Raw genomic sequence first — 25,610 nt, 5'->3', positions numbered from 1 at the left:
AGTATTGCATACAGTTCTGGTCACCGCATTATAGGAAGGACGTGGAGGCTTTGGAGCGGGTGCAGAGGAGATTTACCAGGATGTTGCCTGGTATGGAGGGAAAATCTTATGAGGAAAGGCTGACGGACTTGAGGTTGTTTTCGTTGGAGAGAAGAAGGTTAAGAGGAGACTTAATAGAGGCATACAAAATGATCAGGGGGTTGGATAGGGTGGACAGTGAGAGCCTTCTCCCGCGGATGGATATGGCTGGCACGAGGGGACATAACTTTAAACTGAGGGGTAATAGATATAGGACAGAGGTCAGAGGTAGGTTCTTTACGCAAAGAGTAGTGAGGCCGTGGAATGACCTACCTGCTACAGTAGTGAACTCGCCAACATTGAGGGCATTTAAAAGTTTATTGGACAAACATATGGATGATAATGGCATAGTGTAGGTTAGATGGCTTTTGTTTCGGTGCAACATCGTGGGCCGAAGGGCCTGTACTGCGCTGTATTGTTCTATGTTCTATATGTTCTATGTTGGTCGGGTGATGGTCCTCCTCGCGTTGGTCGGTGAAGGTCACTGTTGTTTCATTGCTGCTGTACAGAGAGCGATTCTAAGATGGTGCAGCACCTTTTAACCTGCTTGGATTTTGTGCCCTTTTTGGCCGGTCTCTGGGTCATTGCCAATCAATTGATCAGGGCTCGGTCACCCTGATCGATCAAGTCCAATCAGGGGCTGCCACATCGATTTCGGGGTGGGCACTCAGTGGGCCGTGCCTGCGAGTGTTGCGGCAGGTAGGTCCTTCCAAATGAGGAGTTTAGGTGCCACTGTGTCTGGTTAAACAAGTGTGATTAACAGGACAGTTCTATTGTTCCTGGGATGGCCTGGAGATGGCCTTTTTCCTGTGTATTGTAGAGTCTGAGCTGCACTTTATTCATCAGTATTTATTTGAGCTGCAGCCTGCTTGTCCTTAAACTTGGCCAATTCTCCCAGCATCCTATGCAGGACACCATCTTAAGTGGCCTTTTGGCCACAATGTCCATGGACAATGCTGCTTGACCAGCCACATCACACATTAACTTTGGCAATGTCAGCAACAAAGAACAGACAAAGAATAAAGAAAATTACAGCACAGGAACAGGCCCTTCGGCCCTCCCAGCCTGCGCCGATCCAGATCCTTTATCTAAACCTGTCACCTATTTTCCAAGGATCTACTTCCCTCTGTTCCCCGCCCGTTCATATATCTGTCTAGATGCATCTTGAATGATGCTATAGTGCCCGCCTCTACCACCTCCGCTGGCAAAGCATTCCAGGCACCCACCACCCCCTGCGTAAAAAACTTTCCACGCACAAGAGAGGGCATGAACAATCTTTGGCGGGTAGGATCAAGGAAAACCCCAAGGCCTTTTACACATATGTGAGAAATATGAGAATGACTAGAGCGAGGGTAGGTCCGATCAAGGACAGTAGCGGGAGATTGTGTATTGAGTCTGGAGAGATAGGAGAGGTCTTGAACGAGTACTTTTCTTCTGTATTTACAAATGAGAGGGGCCATATTGTTGGAGAGGACACTGTGAAACAGACTGGTAAGCTCGAGGAAATACTTGTTAGGAAGGAAGATGTGTTGGGCATTTTGAAAAATTTGAGGATAGACAAGTCCCCCGGGCCTGACGGGATATATCCAAGGATTCTATGGGAAGCAAGAGATGAAATTGCAGAGCAGTTGGCAATGATCTTTTCGTCCTCACTGTCAACAGGGGTGGTACCAGGGGATTGGAGAGTGGCGAATGTCGTGCCCCTGTTCAAAAAAGGGACTAGGGATAACCCTGGGAATTACAGGCCAGTTAGTCTTACTTCGGTGGTAGGCAAAGTAATGGAGAGGGTACTGAAGGATAGGATTTCTGAGCATCTGGAAAGACACTGCTTGATTAGGAATAGTCAGCACGGATTTGTGAGGGGTAGGTCTTGCCTTACAAGTCTTATTGAATTCTTTGAGGAGGTGACCAAGCATGTGGATGAAGGTAAAGCAGTGGATGTAGTGTACATGGATTTTAGTAAGGCATTTGATAAGGTTCCCCATGGTAGGCTTATGCAGAAAGTAAGGAGGCATGGGATAGTGGGAAATTTGGCCAGTTGGATAACGAACTGGCTAACCGATAGAAGTCAGAGAGTGGTGGTGGATGGCAAATATTCAGCCTGGATCCCAGTTACCAGTGGTGTACCGCAGGGATCAGTTCTGGGTCCTCTGCTGTTTGTGATTTTCATTAATGACTTGGATGAGGGAGTTGAAGGGTGGGTCAGTAAATTTGCAGACGATACGAAGATTGGTGGAGTTGTGGATAGTGAGGAGGGCTGTTGTCGGCTGCAAAGAGACATAGATAGGATGCAGAGCTGGGCTGAGAAGTGGAAGATGGAGTTTAACCCTGAAAAGTGTGAGGTTGTCCATTTTGGAAGGACAAATATGAATGCGGAATACAGGGTTAACGGTAGAGTTCTTGACAATGTGGAGGAGCAGCGAGATCTTGGGGTCTATGTTCATACATCTTTGAAAGTTGCCACTCAAGTGGATAGAGCTGTGAAGAAGGCCTATGGTGTGCTAGCGTTCATTAACAGAGGGATTGAATTTAAGAGCCGTGAGGTGATGATGCAGCTGTACAAAACTTTGGTAAGGCCACATTTGGAGTACTGTGTACAGTTCTGGTCGCCTCATTTTAGGAAGGATATGGAAGCTTTGGAAAAGGTGCAAAGGAGATTTACCAGGATGTTGCCTGGAATGGAGAGTAGGTCTTACGAGGAAAGGTTGAGGGTGCTAGGCCTTTTCTCATTAGAACGGAGAAGGATGAGGGGCGACTTGATAGAGGTTTATAAGATGATCAGGGGAATAGATAGAGTAGACAGTCAGAGACTTTTTCCCCGGGTGGAACAAACCATTACAAGGGGACATAAATTTAAGGTGAATGGTGGAAGATATAGGGGGGGATGTCAGAGGTAGGTTCTTTACCCAGAGAGTAGTGGGGGCATGGAATGCACTGCCTGTGGAAGTAGTTGAGTCGGAAACATTAGGGACCTTCAAGCAGCTATTGGATAGGTACATGGATTACGGTAGAATGATATAGTGAAGATTAATTTGTTCTTAAGGGCAGCATGATAGCATTGTGGATAGCACAATTGCTTCACAGCTCCAGGGTCCCAGGTTCGATTCCGGCTTGGGTCACTGTCTGTGCGGAGTCTGCACATCCTCCCCATGTGTGCATGGGTTTCCTCCGGGTGCTCCGGTTTTCTCACACAGTCCAAAGATGTGCAGGTTAGGTGGATTGGCCATGCTAAATTGCCCATAGTGTCCAAAATTGCCCTGAGTGTTGGGTGGAGGTGTTGACCTTGGGTAGGGTGCTCTTTCTAAGAGCCGGTGCAGACTCAATGGGCCGAATGGCCTCCTTCTGCACTGTAAATTCTATGATAATCTATGATTAATCTAGGACAAAGGTTCGGCACAACATCGTGGGCCGAAGGGCCTGTTCTGTGCTGTATTTTCTATGTTCTATGTTCTATCTCCCTTAAACTTTCCCCCTCTCACCTTGAAATCGTGACCCCTTGTAATTGACACCCCCACTCTTGGAAAAAGCTTGTTGCTATCCACCCTGTCCATACCTCTCATAATTTTGTAGACCTCAATCAGGTCCCCCCTTAACCTCCGTCTTTCCAACGAAAACAATCCTAATCTACTCAACCTTTCTCCATAGCTAGCCTCCTCCATACCAGGCAACATCCTGGTGAACCTCCTCTGCACCCTCTCTAAAGCATCCACATCCTTCTGGTAATGTGGCGACCAGAACTGCACGCAGTATTCCAAATGTGGCCTAACCAAAGTCCTATACAACTGTAACATGACCTGCCGACTCTTGTACTCAATACCCCGTCTGATGAAGGCAAGCATGCTGTATGCCTTCTTGACCACTCTATCAACCTGCGTTGCCACCTTCAGGGTACAATGGACCTGAACTCCCAGATCTCTCTGTACATCAATTTTCCCCAGGACTGTTCCATTGACCGTATAGTCCGCTCTTGAATTCGGTCTTCCAAAATGCATCACCTCGCATTTGCCCGGATTGAACTCCATCTGCCATTTCTCTGCCCAACTCTCCAATCTATCTATATTTGGCCATATTGTGAATATGTTCACTTTTTAAACCCCACATGAATCTGTGCCGCATTGTGTTCTCTCAATTCTCCAAAGATGCACTGAATGGACACAAGCCACAATGAAGTTCTCTTTGTTCAAAGCCAATAGCTTCTGCAATTTCCAATGGCTTGGGATTTTAATAACTGTTAAGCTTATCAAAATGTCTGACAGCAGCACGTCTATTGGCTTGGGGGTGAGCAAATGCTTGAGGGTTTCATAAACTGGGCCTGCTTCAGGTACAGTTAGGACCCTGTTTCTCATCTCCACCCCCCCCCCCCCCCCCCCCCCCCCACTGCTTGATTAACAGCCCAATTACCAGGAACATCGAAGATATTATTAGCAGTAAAAAACATTTCTAGCCACTCTATATAATGCACCAAAAGACTCTCGGTCCTGTCTATACTCTCCTACTCATCCAATAATGCCTGTTAATGCAACCATTATCGAAGGTCAGTCCGTCCGTGCGTATAAACAGCCTTTTCAGTAGGACTGGAATTTTAAAATAATTTCTCAGCAAGAACAAAAAACTTCTCAGTTCCTCGCTGGAAGCTGGCTTCTCTAATCTAAATTTGTTTGGCTAGTGAATCAATCTCACCTCTGCCAGACTCTGCCATCTTTTGCAGAACAGAAACCAGACCGTGTGCCGCACATGGAGTTCAAAAGCACCCAATTTAAAATTGGTTTGACGAATAGCCACAAGAGGGTGCTATTGTGGTGAAAGTTGCCATAATCCCAGATGACCGTGGGCTGCTTTCCCCTTTGAGGGGGAGAGCTGGCTGGTGGTGATTTAACCTGAGGATCACCACACCTCAGGGAGAGGGTCAAGGTTGAGAAGGCGGGGCCGTCAATAATACCCTCAGCCGGTACGGGAATTGAACCCACGCTGCTGGCCTCGCTCCAACTGAGCTAAACCCACCCCCAGCAATTCTAGTAGCCTTGGACAAAATGCGCAATGCAATTTTGAATAGGTGACCCAATCCAGGCTGACACTCCCAGTGCACTCCTTGGGGAGTGCTGTACTCTCGGCAATGCCATCTTTTGGATGAAATGTTAAACTGAGGCCATATCTTTTCCCCTCTGCATCCCATGGCACTCTCATAGATTATCATAGAATTTACAGTGCAGAAGGAGGCCATTCGGCCCATCGAGTCTGCACCGGCTCTTGGAAAGAGCACCCTACCCAAGGTCAACACCTCCACCCCATCCCCACAACCCAGTAACCCTACCCAACACTAAGGGCAATTTTGGACACTAAGGGCAATTTAGAATGGCCAATCCACCTAACCACATCTTTGGACTGTGGGAGGAAACCGGAACACCCGCAGGAAACCCACGCACACACGGGGAGGATGTACAGACTCCGCACAGGCAGTGACCCAAGCCGGAATCGAACCTGGGACCCTGGAGCTGTGAAGCAATTGTGCTAACCACTATGCTACCGTGCTGCCTCTCCCAAAGAGAAGGGGAATCCTCCCTGGCGATCAACAATTACCCCTCCCGGCTTCCGGTGCGGCTATGCGGAGCTAAGTCGCACATTCGGCAGCTCCCGCTAAAAACGGGCTCTTTTCAGGTAAGACTGAGGAAGGGGTGGGTAGGTCAGGTGTTTCACTCCGGGTTCGATGCCAAAAATCGGGGGGGTGGCGATCTTGGTGGGAAAGAGGGTGTCATTCGAGGCGTCGAGCATTGTGACAGACAATGGCAGCAGGTACGTAATGGTAAGTGGTAAGCTGCAAGGGGAGAGGGTGGTGCTGGTCAACGTGTACGCCCCGAATGGGGACGATGCGGGTTTTATGCGGCACATGTTGGGTCGGATCCCGGACTTGGAAGTGGGGGGCCTGATAATGGGGGGAGACTTTAACACGGTGTTGGATCCGGCACTGGATCGCTCCAGGTCTAGGACGGGTAGGAAGCCGGTGGCGGCTAAGGTGCTGAGGGGGTTTATGGACCAGATGGGAGGGGTGGACCCCTGGAGATTTGCAAGGCCGGGGGCTAGGGAATTTTCAGTCTTCTCGCATGTTCATAAGGCCTATTCTCGAATCGACTTCTTTATCACGAGTAGGGCGCTGATAGCGAGAGTAGAGGATACCACCGAGTACTCGGCAATAGCCATTTCGGACCACGCCCCGCATTGGGTAGACCTAGAGCTGGGGGAGGAGAGGGATCAGCGCCTGTTGTGGCGCTTGGAGGTGGGGCTGTTGGCGGACGAGGAGGTGAGTGAGCGGGTCCGAGGAAGTATAGAGAGATACCTGGAGACCAATGATAACGGGGAGGTCCGAGTGGGGATGGTATGGGAGGCGCTGAAGGCGGTGGTTAGGGGAGAGCTGATCTCCATTAGGGCCCACAAGGAGAGGAGAGAGCAGAGGGAGAGGCTGGTGGGGGAGATGGTGAGGGTAGACAGGAGGTAAGTGGAGGTGCCGGAGGAGGGACTGTTGAGGGAGAGGCGCAGCCTCCAGGCCGAATTCGACCTGTTGACCACCAGGAAGGCGGAGGTGCAGTGGAGGAAGGCCCAGGGAGTGGTTTATGAGTATGGGGAAAAGGCAAGTCGTATGCTGGCGCATCAGCTTCGGAAGCGGGACACAGCTAGGGAGATCGGGGGAGTTAAGGACAGGGGAGGGAGTGTGGTGCGGAGTGGGGTTGGCATCAATGGGGTTTTCAGGGACTTTTATGAGGAATTGTATCGGTCTGAGCCCCCACGGGAGGAGGGAGGGATGGGCCACTTTCTGGACCAACTGAAGTTCCCGAAGGTGGAGGAGGGACTGGTGGCGGGATTAGGGGCCCCGATTGGGCTGGAGGAGTTGGCCACAGGGATAGGGAGCATGCAGGCGGGGAAGGCACCGGGGCCGGACGGTTTCCCGGTCGAATTCTACAAGAAATATGTGGACCTGCTGGGCCCGTTGTTATTTAGGACCTTCAATGAGGCAAGGGAGGGGGGGGCCTTGCCCCCGACGATGTCCCGGACACTGATCTCCTTGATCTTGAAGCGGGACAAGTATCCCCTGCAGTGTGGGTCTTACAGGCATCTAAATGTAGATGCCAAGGTCCTGGCGAAGGTCTTAGCCACGAGGATTGAGGATTGTGTGCTACAGATCATCCATGAAGACCAGGCGGGATTCGTGAAGGGGAGGCAGTTTAACGCGAATGTGCGGAGGCTCCTGAACGTGATTATCATGCCGGCAAGGGAGGGGGAGGCGGACATAGTGGTGGCGATGGACGCTGAGAAGGCCTTCGATAGGGTAGAGTGAGGGTACCTGTGGGAGGTGAAGAGGTTCGGGTTTGGGGAGGGGTTTGTCAGGTGGGTTAGGCTGTTGTACGAGGTCCCGATGGCAAGTGTGGCCACGAACAAGAGGAGGTTGGAGTACTTTCGGTTGCATCGAGGGACGAGGCAGGGGTGTCCCCTGTCCCCCCTGCTCTTTGCACTGGCGATTGAACCCCTGGCTATGGCACTGAGGGAGTCGAGGAACTGGAGGGGGTTGGTGCGGGGCGGGGAGGAGCATAGGGTGTCGCTCTATGCGGACGACTTGCTGCTGTATGTGGCGGACCCGGTGGGGGGAATGCCGGAGGTAATGAGGATCCTCAGGGAGTTCGGGGATTTCTCAGGGTACATGCTCAACATGGGGAAGAGCGAGTTGTTCCTGGTTCACCCAGGGGACCAGGAGAGGGGGATTGGCGAGCTCCCACTAAAAAGGGCGGAGAGGAGCTTCAGGTACTTGGGGGTCCAGGTGGCCAGGAGCTGGGGGGCCCTGCATAAACTTAATTTCACGTGGCTGGTGGAGCAAATGGAGGAGTTCAAGAGGTGGGACGCGCTGCCGCTGTCCCTGGCGGGTAGGGTGCAGTCAGTTAAGATGATGGTGCTCCCAAGGTTTTTGTTCCTGTTCCAGTGCCTCCCCATTCTTATCCCGAAGACCTTCTTTAGGCGGGTCAACAGGAGCATAACGGGGTTTGTGTGGGCGCGAGGGACTCCGAGGGTGAGAAGGGTGTTCCTGGAGCGGAGTAGGGATGGGGGGGGGGGCTGGCACTGCCCAACCTCTGTGGGTACTACTGGGCCGCCAATGTGGCGATGGTGCGCAAGTGGGTGATGGAGGGGGAGATGGCTGCATGGAAGAGGCTGGAGACGGCGTCTTGTGAGGGTACGAGTCTGGGGACGCTGGCAACGGCGCCGCTGCCGCTCCCTCCAATGAGGTATACCACGAGCCCGGTGTTGGCGGCAACCCTCAAAATCTTGGGGCCGTGGAGGCGGCATAGGGGGGAAGTGGGGGCCTCGGTGTGGACCCCAATACGGGGGAACCACCGGTTTGTCCCAGGGAGAATAAATGGAGGATTTTCGGGGTAGCACAGGGCAGGGAGAAGGAGGTTGGGGGGACCTGTTTGTGGACGGGAAGTTCGCGAGCCTGGGTGAACTGGAGGAGAAGTACGGGCTCCCCCGGGGAACACCTACAGATATTTACAGGTAAGGGCGTTTGCCAGGCGGCAAGTGGTGGAATTCCCACGGCTACTGCCACACGCGGCACAGGACAGGGTGCTCTCGGGGTGTGGGTTGGAGAGGGGAAGAGCTCGGCAACATACCAGGTGATGCAGGAGGAGGAGGAGGCCTCGGTGGTGGAGTTGAAAGGTAAGTGGGTGGAGGAGTTGGGAGAGGGGATCGAAGAGGGGACGTGGGCAGATGCCCTGGGGAGGGTGAACTCTTCCTCATCGTGCGCAAGGCTCAGCCTCATACAGTTTAAGGTGGTGCACAGGGCACACATGACCGGGACAAGGATGAGCCGGTTCTTTGGGGGTGAGGACAGGTGTGTTAAGTGCTCAGGGAGCCCAGCTAATCACACCCATATGTTCTGGGCATGCCCAGCGCTGGAGGAATTTTGGAAGGGAGTAGCGAGGACGGTGTCGAGGGTGGTAGGATCCAGGGTCAAACCGGGCTGGGGGCTCGCAATATTTGGGGTGGCAGGGGAGCCGGGAGTGCAGGAGGCGAAAGAGGCCGGAATTCTGGCCTTTGCGTCCCTGGTAGCCCGGCGAAGGATTCTTCTTCAGTGGAGGGATGCGAGGCCCCCAAGCGTGGAATCCTGGATCAGCGATATGGCGGGGTTCATTAAATTGGAGAGGGTGAAATTTGCCTTAAGGGGATCGGTACAAGGGTTCTTTATGCGGTGACATCCGTTCTTGGACTTCCTGGCAGAACGGTAGACAATGGTCGGCAGCAGCAGCAGCTCGGGGGGGGGGTTCTATTTTATTGTTGTTTATTTACCCTGGGGGATCTGAGGGGGTGTATATATTTGCTAGGTTTACTTTGTGTTAAACTCGGGGTGTTACTTTATTATTTGTGTATAGGGGGGGAGGGGGGCACGGGGGTTGTTTTAATTTGTTCTGTATTTAATTTTATTGGGTTTCTTTTGTTGTTGATATTTTGAGAAAACCCGAATAAAAACTATTTAAAAACAAAACAATTACCCCTCGATCGACATCACAAAGCAAAAACGAATGAGTCGGTCATTATCGCACTGCTGTTTGTGGGATCTTACTGTGTACAAACTGGCTGTCGCGTTTTCTGCATTACAACCGTGACTACACTTCAAAATTGTTTCATTGGCTGTAAAATGTTTGGGATGTCCTGCGGTTGTGAGAGACATGTAAATACATGTCTTTCCCTGTATATTCAGAATCTAAATAGTGTTACAACTCGCCCCCTGGTGGACACCACTGTTTTAATCCCTGCAGGTAGTCAAACATTATCAGTGTTGTTCGTTTATCAACCTCTTGTCCATTCTGTCTCGCCCCCTTAAATACCTGTGCTTTAATTTGATCCTATTTCCCGCCCCACCTGCACAACATAAACTTTGGGTTTATCTCTATTTCCATCCTATCCTGCACTTTTCTGCACTCCCATGACCTCTGCACTTCCTGACTTCCATTGGTTCCTGGTCTTTGGTCAATTTTTAAATTCTCATCTCTCGTGTTGATGTCCCTCCCATGGTTTGCCTCTCCCAATCTCTGAGACCTCCTCTCCAGCCCCACAATTTGCCACCTTTCCTTTAATTCTGATCTTGATGCCTCTCCCCTCGCTCTTTGCCTCTCCTTTGGTGACTTTTGCCGGGTTCTCAATGCTTTTGAATTATCTCTACTTCTCTGCCTGCCTCTCTTCATATCTGTTTGACCTATCCAAGCTGACTATTTAATGGTTTTGTGCCTCTTTTAAATCATTACCTCACCGTGAAGCCCTGGCGAAGAGTTTTCTGCATTCAAAGGTGCTGTATGATTGCAAGTTCAATGGGGAATAGGGTGATGCAGTGGTTCGCACTGCAGCCTCACGGTGCTGAGGACCCGGGTTCGATCCCGGCTCTGGGTCACTGTCTGTGTGGAGTTTGCACATTCTCCCCGTGTCTGCGTGGGTCTCACCCCCACAACCCAAAGATGTGCAGGGTAGGTGGATTGGCCACGCTAAATTGCCCTTTAAATTAAATTGCCTTTTAATTGGCAGAAAATAATTGGGCACTCTAAATTTATTCTTTTTAAAGTTCAATGAGGAATGTCGCGGATGATATAAATGGAATACTGGGTTGCAGCTGAAAGTGAGGGGGTTATAGGGAGATGGGAGTTAATTTCTCCAAAATGTATATTTGTATTTAAAAATAGACCTTGTGTAATGTTTAAGGAGTCTTTATTTTTAAAAGTTGGCTTGAGTGAGGATTTGACTCCTGTGCCTTCAAAAGGACAACGGGCAGTTGCTCAATTGTTTCTCAATTCCACCCTCCGATATCTATCACTCTGCCATTCTAGCTGCCTGTGACTTGGCCCAGATTTGAGCTCTATACTTGCTGCTACTGAGTGGTGCACTCCTAGTACATGAGGCCTAGCCTAGGCTGCCCCCTGCTACCTTGGCTACAAAGTAGTGCATTGTGGGAAAACCACAGTGAGGGAGGGAACAATTGAAAACGTAAAACTAAGAGGCCTGCAAAAGGTGGCATTCTGAAATAGAAGCTGAAAGTACACAGCAGGTGAGTCAAGCATGAGGTGAATGTTTATTTGGGCAGTCTTTTCAGCAGGATTGGGGAGTATTCCAACGCAGAACATGAGCTTATTCCCCTTCGAACGTTGGCTGCTGCTCTGCTTTTCCAACATTTGATGGGGTTTTTTCTCAATAAATTTAGAGTACCCAATTCTTTTTTTCCAATTAAGGGGCAATTTAGCGTGGCCAATTCACCTACCTTGCACATCTTTGGGTTGTGGGGTCGAAACCCACGCAGACACGGGGAGAATGTGCAAACTCCACACGGACACTGACCGGGCCACGATCCTCGGCACCGTGAGGCAGCAGTGCTAACCACTGCGCCAGCTGCCACCCAACATTTGATGTTTTGATAGTGTGAGAAACACCGCGCTCATTTCTCATAATGGGACAACTAAGTTGCAAGCACTTGAATGACATTAATTGCATCAATGCTTTTTCCTAGGGCTGATTCCGTTGCTTGGAACCCACACAAAATGCTGCAGGCAGGGTTGCAGTGTTCTGCCTTCCTGCTCAAAGACAACACTGTGAGTATAAATGCTCTCATCACTCAGTCACAAAGGGGTTGTAATGTTCTCTGTATGCACGGATGGCGAGGTCTTTGTGGTTGAAGTGATCAGAGAACATACAGCTTTGTAAATGAACAAAACTGGTTATTAATTAACTAAAGCACGAAAGGGTTTCTATGATGTCTACTAAGATTACAGTTGGATAAGACGGTTAAATACAAACAGTTATGATTAATTACTGTTGATTCCGGAACTGCACGATCTGTGCCTGCTGTCCAGGTTGTGTCTCTTATCTTCCAGTGACGTTCTCCTGTCGCCACGTTACCTGTGGTCAGATGCTAGAATTATGTCCTGTCTCACGTGTGGCGTGTCTTCCAGTGACATTCTCCTGTCGCCCCGCCACCTATGGTCTGATGCTAGAATTGCAATCTGTGCATGCAGGCACTGTTTATATACAGTTTGGTTATTATGTTATATACACAAATGATATTCTACATATCATTACAGGGGTTACTCCCTATCATCCCCACCTCCCAGTGGTGCTGCGGAGTCCTGGCTGAGATCTGCTTCTGAGGTCATTGGCTGCCCGCTGTTCCCTTACCCATTCTTGACATTTGACATCCAAACCATGAATGTTGGCAGGCTATTCGAGCAGGGAAGGGCACATTGAGCCTGTCCTTCACCTTGCAGGGCATTCGCAGTCATTCAAAAGTCACTGGACGTTGGTCAAGCCATGTTGTCATTGTCTTCCCCACCCCGCTTCCCCTAAGCTCCTACCCAGAAGCTGAAGTGAGGTGAGGCCTCCCTGCGTAAAAATAAATTTTTAAAAAAGCCAGATTGTATAACATAAGAAATAGGGGCCGGTGCAGACCACTCGGCCCATCAAATCTGTTCCACCATTCAATCTACTCATGACTGACCTCGGGGTTCAATTCTATTTTCCCGCCCACTCCCCATATCCATCATTCCGAGACCAAAAATCTGTTTATCAAGTTTCATGTCTTTTGAAAAATTATTTTATTTTTTGGAAAATATTTTATTAAGGCATTTATATAATTTGACCAATTTTAACCAACAGACATCGACAGGAACAAAAGAAGATAAACAACCCCCCCACCTCCCAGTAACAAACCCCAGCCAACATGGCTTGCTCGAACAGGCCCTCCCTCCCACTGTTCCTGACCTGACTCGAACCCCCCATGCCTCCCTTTACCCCCCATCCCCCCTTGCTGATAGCTTCATTTTTCTCGAAGAAGTCGAATGGCTGCCACCTCCGGGCAAACCCCTGCAATGAACCCCTCAAGGCGAACTTGATTTGTTCGAGTCTGGCGCTAACCCATACTCCCGACTTCGGGGGCTCCGAGTCCCTCCATCCTAGTAGGATCCGTCTCCGGGCAACCCCAGGGAGGCAAAGGCCAGAACGTCTGCCTCTCTCACTCCCTGGGCTCACGAGTCTTCTGACACATTGGATCTCGCGAGGCGTGACAATCCAGGTTGCTGCCGGAAGAGGCTTCTCCTGGCATCTACTGGCTGCGTCACACACCCCTTTGCCAACGCAGCTGGTAGATTCCGCCCCATATCTCTTTTTGCAGCCTATTCGTGTGCTCTTCACAGCTTACATTCCCCGCCTAGTTTTGGATCAGCAAACTTAGACGAAGGGACAAAGAGTAATGTATCTAAGTCATTAATAGTCTAAATAACTGAGGCCCCGTATTGATCCTTGCAACTCTCCACAAGTCACAGCCTGCCAACTTGGAAATGCCCCATTTATCCTGACTCTCTGCTTCTTAAATGTTAACCAATCCCATGCTATCACCCCAAAATCCATGAACCCTCATCTTGTTCATTAACCTTTTGTGTGACACATTATTGGATGTAATTTGAAAGTGTACAACATCTGTTGGTTCCCCTTTACTTGGCCTAATTACATCCACAAAAAGACACTTGCAAACTTCCAATCTGCTGGGTCCATTCTAGACTTGAGTACATTTTCTTTCTCTTGTGTCTCTTTGGTTTAAAGACGAATTGTCCATTGTGATTACAGCAATTAGTATGAATAAAACTCCCTCTACACTGTCCCCATCAAACACTCCCAGGACAGGTACAGCACGGGGTTAGATACAGAGTAAAGCTCCCTCTACACTGTCCCCATCAAACACTCCCAGGACAGGTACAGCACAGGGTTAGATACAGAGTAAAGCTCCCTCTACACTGTCCCCATCAAACACTCCCAGGACAGGCACAGCACGGGGTTAGATACAGAGCAAAGCTTCCTGAACACTGTCCCCATCAAACACTCCCAGGACAGGTACAGCACAGGGTTAGATACAGAGTAAAGCTCCCTCTACACTGTCCCCATCAAACACTCCCAGGACAGGTACAGCACAGGGTTAGATACAGAGTAAAGCTCCCTCTACACTGTCCCCATCAAACACTCCCAGGACAGATACAGCACGGGGTTAGATACAGAGTAAAGCTCCCTCTACACTGTCCCCATCAAACACTCCCAGGACAGGTACAGCACGGGGTTAGATAGAGAGTAAAGCTCCCTCTACACTGTCCCCATCAAACACTCCCAGGACAGGTACAGCACGGGGTTAGATACAGAGTAAAGCTCCCTCTACACTGTCCCCATCAAACACTCCCAGGACAGGTACAGCACGGGGTTAGATACAGAGTAAAGCTCCCTCTACACTGTCCCCATCAAACCCTCCCCGGACAGGTACAGCACGGGGTTAGATACAGAGTAAAGCTCCCTCTACACTGTCCCCATCAAACACTCCCAGGATAGGTACAGCACGGGGTTAGATACAGAGTAAAGCTCCCTCTACACTGTCCCCATCAAACACTCCCAGGACAGGTACAGCACGGGGTTAGATACAGAGTAAAGCTCCCTCTACACTGCCCCCATCAAACACTCCCAGGACAGGTACAGCACGGGGTTAGATACAGAGTAAAGCTCCCTCTACACGGTCCCCATCAAACACTCCCAGGACAGGTACAGCATGGGGTTAGATACAGAGTAAAGCTCCCTCTACACTGTCCCCATCAAACACTTCCAGGACAGATACAGCATGGGGTTAGATACAGGGTAAAGCTCCCTCTACACTGTCCCCATCAAACATTCCCAGGACAGGTACAGCACGGGGTTAGATACAGAGTAAAGCTCCCTCTACACTGCCCCATCAAACACTCCCAGGACGGGTACAGCACGGGGTTAGATACACAGTAAAGCTCCCTCTACACTGTCCCCATCAAACATTCCCAGGACAGGTACAGCACGGGGTTAGATACAGAGTAAAGCTCCCTCTACACTGTCCCCATCAAACACTCCCAGGACAGGTACAGTACGGGGTTAGATACAGAGTAAAGCTCCCTCTACACTGTCCCCATCAAACACTCCCAGGACAGGTACAGCACGGGGTTAGATACAGAGTAAAGCTCCCTCTACACTGTCCCCATCAAACCCTCCCCGGACAGGTACAGCACTGGGTTAGATACAGAGTAAAGCTCCCTCTACACTGTCCCCATCAAACACTCCCAGGACAGGTACAGCACGGGGTTAGATACAGAGTAAAGCTCCCTCTACACTGTCCCCATCAAACACTCCCAGGACAGGTACAGCACGGGGTTAGATACAGAGTAAAGCTCCCTCTACACTGTCCCCATCAAACACTCCCAGGACAGGTACAGCACGGGGTTAGATCCAGAGTAAAGCTCCCTCTACACTGTCCCCATCAAACACTCCCAGGACAGGTACAGCACGGTGTTAGATACAGAGTAAAGCTCCCTCTACACTGTCCCCATCAAACACTCCCAGGACAGGCACAGCCTGGGGTTAGATACAGAGTAAAGCTCCCTCTACACTGTCCCCATCAAACACTCCCAGGACAGGTACAGCACGGGGTTAGATACAGAGTAAAGCTCCCTCTACACTGTCCCCATCAAACACTCCCAGGACAGGTACAGCACGGGGTTAGATCCAGAGTAAAGCTCCCTCTACACTGTCCCCATCAAACACTCCCAGGACAGGTACAGCACGGGGTTAGATACAGAGTAAAGCTCCCTCTACACTTTCCCCATCAAACACTCCCAGGACAGGTACAGCACGGGGTTAGATACAGAGTAAAGCTCCCTCTACACTGTCCCCATCAAACACTCCCAGGACAGGTACAGCACGGGGTTAGATACAGAGTAAAGCTCCTTCTACACTGTCCCCATCAAACACTCCCAGGACAGGGACAGCACGGGGTTAGATACAGAGTAAAGCTCCCTCTACACTGTCCCCATCAAACACTCCCAGGACGGGTACAGCACGGGGTTAGATACAGAGTAAAGCTCCCTCTACACTGTCCCCATCAAACACTCCCAGGACAGATACAGCACGGGGTTAGATACAGAGTAAAGCTCCTTCTACACTGTCCCCATCAAACACTCCCAGGACAGGTACAGCACGGGGTTAGATACAGAGTAAAGCTCCCTCTACACTGTCCCCCATCAAACACTCCCAGGACAGGTACAGCACGGGGTTAGATACAGAGTAAAGCTCCTTTGACACATTTGATATAGATTTTAAATGGCTCTGAATTATTTCACATGGGTTACTGTACAGCTTGTTGACTGAGGTGAATTTTTGAATTGGTTTGAGCTGAGATGGAGCCCTGGCATCCTGTCTTGGAATAACGCTGGAAGCTGGTGCTCTCCATGCCATGCTGTGTTTCTGGATGTGTGTAGAGCCTTGCTGCTCCACATCTAGGAGCAGGGCCAATGGGTTTTGTCGGAGCTTCAGTTCTGCTGCTTGGTTCTATCAAGTTGGCTCACTAATTGGTTAATAACGAATACTTCCATTTCCACACGACCCTGCTGTGGCTGTATCTTGTTTCTGGACCAACCTCTGCCTCTTCTCTCCTCGCCAGGGCCTTCTGAAGAATTGTCATGCGGCCCACGCCAACTATCTCTTCCAGCCAGACAAGTTCTACAATGTCTGCTTTGATACGGGGGACAAGTCCCTGCAGTGTGGTCGGAAGGTGGATTGCCTCAAGCTCTGGCTGATGTGGAAAGCGATTGGCACTCGAGGGTTGGAGGAGAGGATTGACCGTGCCTTCGCATGTACCAGGTTGATGTTAGCGCCATGACCTGGCCCACCTAGACCTCCACAGTTGACCCAATCAAATTCTTCATCCTTCTTTTCAAATCCCTTACGGCCTCGCCCGTCCCTATCTTTGTAATCCACCAGCCCCCACAGCCTCGACATTCCTCGAATTCCGTCTCTTTAATGACTCCCAATTTGCGTTGCTTCACCCTTGGCAGCCGGCAGCAGCACTTATTGCTCATCCCTAATTCCCCGCATCTCGTAAATGCATTTTCAAAAGAAAAATGATCCCATGAACTTGGTTCAAATTCACAGTGGAACTTGAACGCGCATCTCTGGACCTGTGGTATGGGCCTCTGTATCACCAGTCCTGTGTTAACCCCTATGCTGCCAGATTCCATACACATCGCCATATAATAACAATCTTTATTGTCACAAGCAGGCTTACATTAACACTGCAATGAAGTTACTGTGAAAAGCCCCTAGTCACCACATTCCGGCGCCTGTTCGGGTCACCGAGCGAGAATTCAGAATGTCCAATTCACCAAACAGCACGTCTTTCGGGACTTGTGGGAGGAAACGGGAGCACCCGGAGGAAACCCACACAGACACGGGGAGAACGTGCAGACTCCGCACAGACAGTGACCCAAGCCGGGAATCGAACCCGGGACCTTGATGCTGTGAAGCAACTGTGCTAACCATTGTGCCACTGATGGGCGTGCTAACCTTATCAAAGGGCAGCAAACCCACCCCCACTCCCACCATCTGAGGTTCGATTTGCTGAATTCTGATTCTGATGTCTTGTGTATCAATATCATTCTGTTTTTATGGATTTTCTTCCCCCCAGGTATTTGGTTAATGAGATGAAGGAAAGAGAAGGTTTTCAGCTACTGATGGAGGTAAATTGACATGTGATAAATTACATCCCCCCCCACCCTGCAGCTGAAACCACAGAGCCTCAGACTGTGTCCCTTCCCCATCTTTTTATTTGTAATTGAGTGTGGTTAAAAATCTTTGCCTCTCCCATTGTCTCCAAACCGTCTGCGCCTTCCCTCTGCTCAGTAAAGCTCCACAACTCCTCCTCTGCAACACTGCCTCCAGGCCCCTAACCTTCCTGTTACTGATGCAGTTGGAAAGCTCTCGAACGGTGAGGAGGAGAATGGCAGGATGCCTGAGAGTTACAACTGTCATGGGCAGCACAGTGGTTAGCACTGTCACCTCGGGACCAGGGTTCAATTCTGACCTTGGTTGACTGTGTGGAATTTACACGTTCTCCCCATGTCTGCGTGGGGTTCCTCTGGGTTCTCCGGTTTCCTCCCACAGTCCAAAGATGTGCAAGTTAGGTGGATTGGCCATGTTAAATTGTCCCTTAGTGTCCAAAGATGTGCAGGTTAGGTGGATTGGCCATGTTAAATTGTCCCGTAATATCCAAAGATGTGCAAGTTAGGTGGATTGGCCATGATAAATTGTCCCTTAGTGTCCAAAGATGTACAGGTTAGGTGGATTGGCCATGATAAATTGTCCCTTAGTGTCCAAAGATGTACAGGTTAGGTGGATTGGCCATGATAAATTGTCCTCAGTGTCCAAAGATGTGCAGGTTAGGTGGATTGGCCATGATAAATTGCCCCTTAGTGTCCAAAGATGTGCAGGTTAGGTGGATTGGCCATGTTAAATTGTCCCTTAGTGTCCAAAGATGTGCAGGTTAGGTGGATTGGCCATGTTAAATTGTTCCTTAGTGTATAAAAATGTGCAGGTTAGGGGGATTGGCCATGCTAAATTGTCCCTTAGTGTCCAAAGATGTACAGGTTAGGTGGATTGGCCATGTTAAATTGTCCCTTAGTGTCCAAAGATGTACAGGTTAGGTGGATTGGCCATGTTAAATTGTCCCTTAGTGTCCAAAGATGTGCAGGTCAGGTGGATTGGCCATGATAAATTGTCCCTTAGTGTCCAAAGATGTGCAGGTCAGGTGGATTGGCCATGTTAAATTGTCCCTTAGTGTCCAAAGATGTGCAGGTCAGGTGGATTGGCCATGATAAATTGTCCCTTAGTGTCCAAAGATGTGCAGGTCAGGTGGATTGGCCATGATAAATTGTCCCTTAGTGTCCAAAGATGTGCAGGTTAGGTGGATTGGCCATGTTAAATTGTCCCTTAGTGTCCAAAGATGTACAGGTTAGGTGGATTGGCCATGTTAAATTGTCCCTTAGTGTCCAAAGATGTGCAGGTTAGGTGGATTGGCCATGTTAAATTGTCCCTTAGTGTCCAAAGATGTGCAGGTCAGGTGGATTGGCCATGATAAATTGTCCCTTAGTGTCCAAAGATGTGCAGGTCAGGTGGATTGGCCATGATAAATTGTCCCTTAGTGTCCAAAGATGTGCAGGTTAGGTGGATTGGCCATGTTAAATTGGACACTGGGACACTTATCACGGCCAATCCACCTAACCTGCACATCTTTGGACTGTGGGAGGAAACCGGAGCACCCGGAGTAAACCCACGCACACACGGGGAGAACGTGCAGACTCCGCACAGACTGTCACCCATGGCCGGAATTGAACCTGGGTCCCTGGCTATGTGAGGCAGCAGTGCTAACCACTGTGGACGCCATGCTGCTCAAAAGCTTGTTTGTACATGTCAAAGGCTTATATTCAGACCGATGCCTTTTTTGAATCTTATTGAATGGCAGAGCAGGATTGCGGGGTTGAGTGGCGACTCCCCCTAATTCATGTGCTTGACAGCCTGTTCTTTAAAATTTGTTTTGAAGACTCTCTGATTTGAAGCAGCTGATTTTGGAGACAAAGTTTGACGGCGGGAAAGCTGGAGTCTTTTAATGAGTATAAAAGTCTCTTTGTGTCTCTCTCTCACAGCCTCAGGGTGTCAATGTCTGCTTCTGGTACATCCCATCCAGCCTACGAGGGAAAGAGCAGACCCCTGACTTCTGGCAGAACGTCGGGAAGGTGAGAATGTGCTGGGAATTTGCCTTATACCCCTCTGCTTCAAGCACGTTCACTCAGCGATGAATAATCATTGAATCCCCACAGTGCAGAAGGAGGCCATTCGGCCTATAGAGTCTGTACCGATCCAACGAAAGAGCACCCTCCCTAGGCCCACTCCCCCGCACTATCACTAATCCAACCTGACCTGCACATCTTTGCACTGTCCTTTCACACTCTGGGACTGGGTACAGTGGGTTATCACACTGTCCTTTCACACTCTGGGACTGGGTACAGTGGGTTATCACACTGTCCTTTCACACTCTGGGACTGGGCACAGTGGGTTATCGCACTGTCCTTTCACACTCTGGGATTGGGTACAGTGGGTTATCACACTGTCCTTTCACACTCTGGGATTGGGTACAGTAGGTTATCACACTGTCCTTTCACACTCTGGGACTGGGTACAGTGGGTTATCACACTGTCCTTTCACACTCTGGGACTGGGTACAGTGGGTTATCACACTGTCCTTTCACACTCTGGGACTGGGCACAGTGGGTTATCACACTGTCCTTTCACACTCTGGGACTGGGAACAGTGGGTTGTCACACTGTCCTTTCACACTCTGGGACTGGGTACAGTGGGTTATCGCACTGTCCTTTCACACTCTGGGACTGGGCACAGTGGGTTATCACACTGTCCTTTCACACTCTGGGACTGGGTACAGTGGGTTATCACACTGTCCTTTCACACTCTGGGACTGGGTACAGTGGGTTATCACACTGTCCTTTCACACTCTGGGACTGGGTACAGTGGGTTATCACACTGTCCTTTCACACTCTGGGACTGGGCACAGTGGGTTATCACACTGTCCTTTCACACTCTGGGACTGGGAACAGTGGGTTGTCACACTGTCCTTTCACACTCTGGGACTGGGTACAGTGGGTTATCGCACTGTCCTTTCACACTCTGGGACTGGGCACAGTGGGTTATCACACTGTCCTTTCACACTCTGGGACTGGGTACAGTGGGTTATCACACTGTCCTTTCACACTCTGGGACTGGGTACAGTGGGTTATCACACTGTCCTTTCACACTCTGGGACCGGGTACAGTGGGTTATCACACTGTCCTTTCACACTCTGGGACTGGGTACAGTGGGTTATCACACTGTCCTTTCACACTCTGGGACTGGGTACAGTGGGTTATCACACTGTCCTTTCACACTCTGGGACTGGGTACAGTGGGTTATCGCACTGTCCTTTCACACTCTGGGACTGGGTACAGTGGGTTATCGCACTGTCCTTTCACACTCTGGGACTGGGTACAGTGGGTTATCACACTGTCCTTTCACACTCTGGGACTGGGCACAGTGGGTTATCACACTGTCCTTTCACACTCTGGGTCTGGGTACAGTGGGTTATCACACTGTCCTTTCACACTCTGGGACTGGGCACAGTGGGTTATCACACTGTCCTTTCACACTCTGGGACTGGGTACAGTGGGTTATCACACTGTCCTTTCACACTCTGGGACTGGGCACAGTGGGTTATCACACTGTCCTTTCACACTCTGGGACTGGGTACAGTGGGTTATCGCACTGTCCTTTCACACTCTGGGTCTGGGTACAGTGGGTTATCGCACTGTCCTTTCACACTCTGGGACTGGGCACAGTGGGTTATCACACTGTCCTTTCACACTCTGGGACTGGGTACAGTGGGTTATCACACTGTCCTTTCACACTCTGGGACTGGGTACAGTGGGTTATCGCACTGTCCTTTCACACTCTGGGACTGGGTACAGTCGGTTATCACACTGTCCTTTCACACTCTGGGACTGGGTACAGTGGGTTATCACACTGTCCTTTCACACTCTGGGACTGGGTACAGTGGGTTATCACACTGTCCTTTCACACTCTGGGACTGGGTACAGTGGGTTATCGCACTGTCCTTTCACACTCTGGGACTGGGTACAGTCGGTTATCACACTGTCCTTTCACACTCTGGGACTGGGTACAGTGGGTTATCACACTGTCCTTTCACACTCTGGGACTGGGTACAGTGGGTTATCACACTGTCCTTTCACACTCTGGGACTGGGCACAGTGGGTTATCACACTGTCCTTTCACACTCTGGGACTGGGCACAGTGTGTTATCGCACTGTCCTTTCACACTCTGGGACTGGGCACAGTGGGTTATCACACTGTCCTTTCACACTCTGGGACTGGGTACAGTGGGTTATCACACTGACCTTTCACACACTGGGACTGGGTACAGTGGGTTATCGCACTGTACTTTCACACTCTGGGACTGGGTACAGTGGGTTATCACACTGCCCTTTCACACTCTGGGACTGGGTACAGTGGGTTATCACACTGTCCTTTCACACTCTGGGACTGGGTACAGTGGGTTATCACACTGTCCTTTCACACTCTGGGACTGGGCACAGTGGGTTATCACACTGTCCTTTCACACTCTGGGACTGGGTACAGTGGGTTATCACACTGTCCTTTCACACTCTGGGTCTGGGTACAGTGGGTTATCGCACTGTCCTTTCACACTCTGGGACTGGGCACAGTGGGTTATCGCACTGTCCTTTCACACTCTGGGACTGGGCACAGTGGGTTATCACACTGTCCTTTCACACTCTGGGACTGGGTACAGTGGGTTATCGCACTGTCCTTTCACACTCTGGGACTGGGTACAGTGGGTTATCGCACTGTCCTTTCACACTCTGGGACTGGGTACAGTCGGTTATCACACTGTCCTTTCACACTCTGGGACTGGGTACAGTGGGTTATCACACTGTCCTTTCACACTCTGGGACTGGGTACAGTGGGTTATCGCACTGTCCTTTCACACTCTGGGACTGGGTACAGTGGGTTATCGCACTGTCCTTTCACACTCTGGGACTGGGTACAGTCGGTTATCACACTGTCCTTTCACACTCTGGGACTGGGTACAGTGGGTTATCACACTGTCCTTTCACACTCTGGGACTGGGTACAGTGGGTTATCACACTGTCCTTTCACACTCTGGGACTGGGCACAGTGGGTTATCGCACTGTCCTTTCACACTCTGGGACTGGGCACAGTGTGTTATCGCACTGTCCTTTCACACTCTGGGACTGGGCACAGTGGGTTATCACACTGTCCTTTCACACTCTGGGACTGGGTACAGTGGGTTATCACACTGACCTTTCACACTCTGGGACTGGGTACAGTGGGTTATCACACTGTCCTTTCACACTCTGGGACTGGGCACAGTGGGTTATCACACTGTCCTTTCACACTCTGGGACTGGGTACAGTGGGTTATCACACTGTCCTTTCACACTCTGGGACTGGGCACAGTGGGTTATCACACTGTCCTTTCACACTCTGGGACTGGGTACAGTGGGTTATCACACTGACCTTTCACACTCTGGGACTGGGTACAGTGGGTTATCACACTGTCCTTTCACACTCTGGGACTGGGCACAGTGGGTTATCACACTGTCCTTTCACACTCTGGGACTGGGTACAGTGGGTTATCACACTGTCCTTTCACACTCTGGGACTGGGCACAGTGGGTTATCGCACTGTCCTTTCACACTCTGGGACTGGGTACAGTGGGTTATCACACTGTCCTTTCACACTCTGGGACTGGGTACAGTGGGTTATCACACTGTCCTTTCACACTCTGGGACTGGGTACAGTGGGTTATCACACTGTCCTTTCACACTCTGGGACTGGGTACAGTGGGTTATCACACTGTCCTTTCACACTCTGGGACTGGGTACAGTGGGTTATCGCACTGTCCTTTCACACTCTGGGACTGGGCACAGTGGGTTATCACACTGTCCTTTCACACTCTGGGACTGGGCACAGTGGGTTATCACACTGTCCTTTCACACTCTGGGACTGGGTACAGTGGGTTATCACACTGTCCTTTCACACTCTGGGACTGGGTACAGTGGGTTATCACACTGTCCTTTCACACTCTGGGACTGGGTACAGTGGGTTATCGCACTGTCCTTTCACACTCTGGGACTGGGCACAGTGGGTTATCACATTGTCCTTTCACACTCTGGGACTGGGTACAGTGGGTTATCGCATTGTCCTTTCACACTCTGGGACTGGGCACAGTGGGTTATCACACTGTCCTTTCACACTCTGGGACAGGGTACAGTGGGTTATCACACTGTCCTTTCACACTCTGGGACTGGGTACAGTGGGTTATCACACTGTCCTTTCACACTCTGGGACTGGGTACAGTGGGTTATCACACTGTCCTTTCACACTCTGGGACTGGGCACAGTGGGTTATCGCACTGTCCTTTCACACTCTGGGACTGGGTACAGTGGGTTATCACACTGTCCTTTCACACTCTGGGACTGGGTACAGTGGGTTATCACACTGTCCTTTCACACTCTGGGACTGGGTACAGTGGGTTATCACACTGTCCTTTCACACTCTGGGACTGGACACAGTGGGTTATCGCACTGTCCTTTCACACTCTGGGACTGGGTACAGTGGGTTATCACACTGTCCTTTCACACTCTGGGACTGGGTACAGTGGGTTATCACACTGTCCTTTCACACTCTGGGACTGGGTACAGTGGGTTATCACACTGTCCTTTCACACTCTGGGACTGGGTACAGTGGGTTATCACACTGTCCTTTCACACTCTGGGACTGGGTACAGTGGGTTATCACACTGTCCTTTCACACTCTGGGACTGGGCACAGTGGGTTATCACACTGTCCTTTCACACTCTGGGACTGGGAACAGTGGGTTATCACACTGTCCTTTCACACTCTGGGACTGGGTACAGTGGGTTATCACACTGTCCTTTCACACTCTGGGACTGGGTACAGTGGGTTATCACACTGTCCTTTCACACTCTGGGACTGGGTACAGTGGGTTATCACACTGTCCTTTCACACTCTGGGACTGGGCACAGTGGGTTATCACACTGTCCTTTCACACTCTGGGACTGGGCACAGGGGGTTATCACACTGTCCTTTCACACTCTGGGACTGGGTACAGTGGGTTATCTCACTGTCCTTTCACACTCTGGGACTGGGTACAGTGGGTTATCACACTGTCCTGTCACACTCTGGGACTGGGTACAGTGGGTTATCACACTGTCCTTTCACACTCTGGGACTGGGTACAGTGGGTTATCACACTGTCCATTCACACTCTGGGACTGGGTACAGTGGGTTATCACACTGTCCTTTCACACTCTGGGACTGGGTACAGTGGGTTATCACACTGTCCTTTCTCACTCTGGGACTGGGCACAGTGGGTTATCACACTGTCCTTTCACACTCTGGGACTGGGCACAGTGGGTTATCACACTGTCCTTTCACACTCTGGGACTGGGCACAGTGCGTTATCACACTGTCCTTTCACACTCTGGGACTGGGCACACTGGGTTATCACACTGTCCTTTCACTCTCTGGGACTGGGTACAGTGGGTTATCACACTGTCCTTTCACACTCTGGGTCTGGGTACAGTGGGTTATCACACTGTCCTTTCACACTCCGGAACTGGGTACAGTGGGTTATCACACTGTCCTTTCACACTCTGGGACTGGGTACAGTGGGTTATCACACTGTCCTTTCACACTCTGGTACCGGGTACAGTGGGTTATCACACTGTCCTTTCACACTCTGGGACCGGGTACAGTGGGTTATCACACTGTCCTTTCACACTCTGGGGCTGGGTACAGTGGGTTATCGCACTGTACTTTCACACTCTGGGTCGGGGTACAGTGGGTTATCACACTGTCCTTTCACACTGTGGGACTGGGTACAGTGAGTTATCGCACTGTCCTTTCACACTCTGGGACTGGGTACAGTGGGTTATCACACTGTCCTTTCACACTCTGGGACTGGGTACAGTGTGTTATCACACTGTCCTTTCACACTCTGGGACT

General features: G+C 50.4%; 1 protein-coding gene across 1 annotated transcript in view; it reads left to right on the top strand.

Moving 5' to 3' along the window:
- The window catches only part of csad (cysteine sulfinic acid decarboxylase), a 152,746-nt gene that overhangs the window by 88,872 nt on the left and 38,264 nt on the right, over positions 1-25,610 (top strand). Inside the window, exons 11-14 of the mRNA XM_072494103.1 lie at positions 11,606-11,687; positions 16,586-16,785; positions 17,609-17,660; positions 19,623-19,712. Of these exons, the coding sequence (XP_072350204.1) occupies positions 11,606-11,687; positions 16,586-16,785; positions 17,609-17,660; positions 19,623-19,712 (424 nt within the window). The remainder of the gene's footprint in view (positions 1-11,605; positions 11,688-16,585; positions 16,786-17,608; positions 17,661-19,622; positions 19,713-25,610) is intronic.

Source organism: Scyliorhinus torazame, chromosome X (assembly GCF_047496885.1).
Source record: "Scyliorhinus torazame isolate Kashiwa2021f chromosome X, sScyTor2.1, whole genome shotgun sequence".
Classification (NCBI taxonomy): Eukaryota; Metazoa; Chordata; class Chondrichthyes; order Carcharhiniformes; family Scyliorhinidae; genus Scyliorhinus; species Scyliorhinus torazame.
This window is presented reverse-complemented; position numbering and strand designations above follow the sequence as displayed.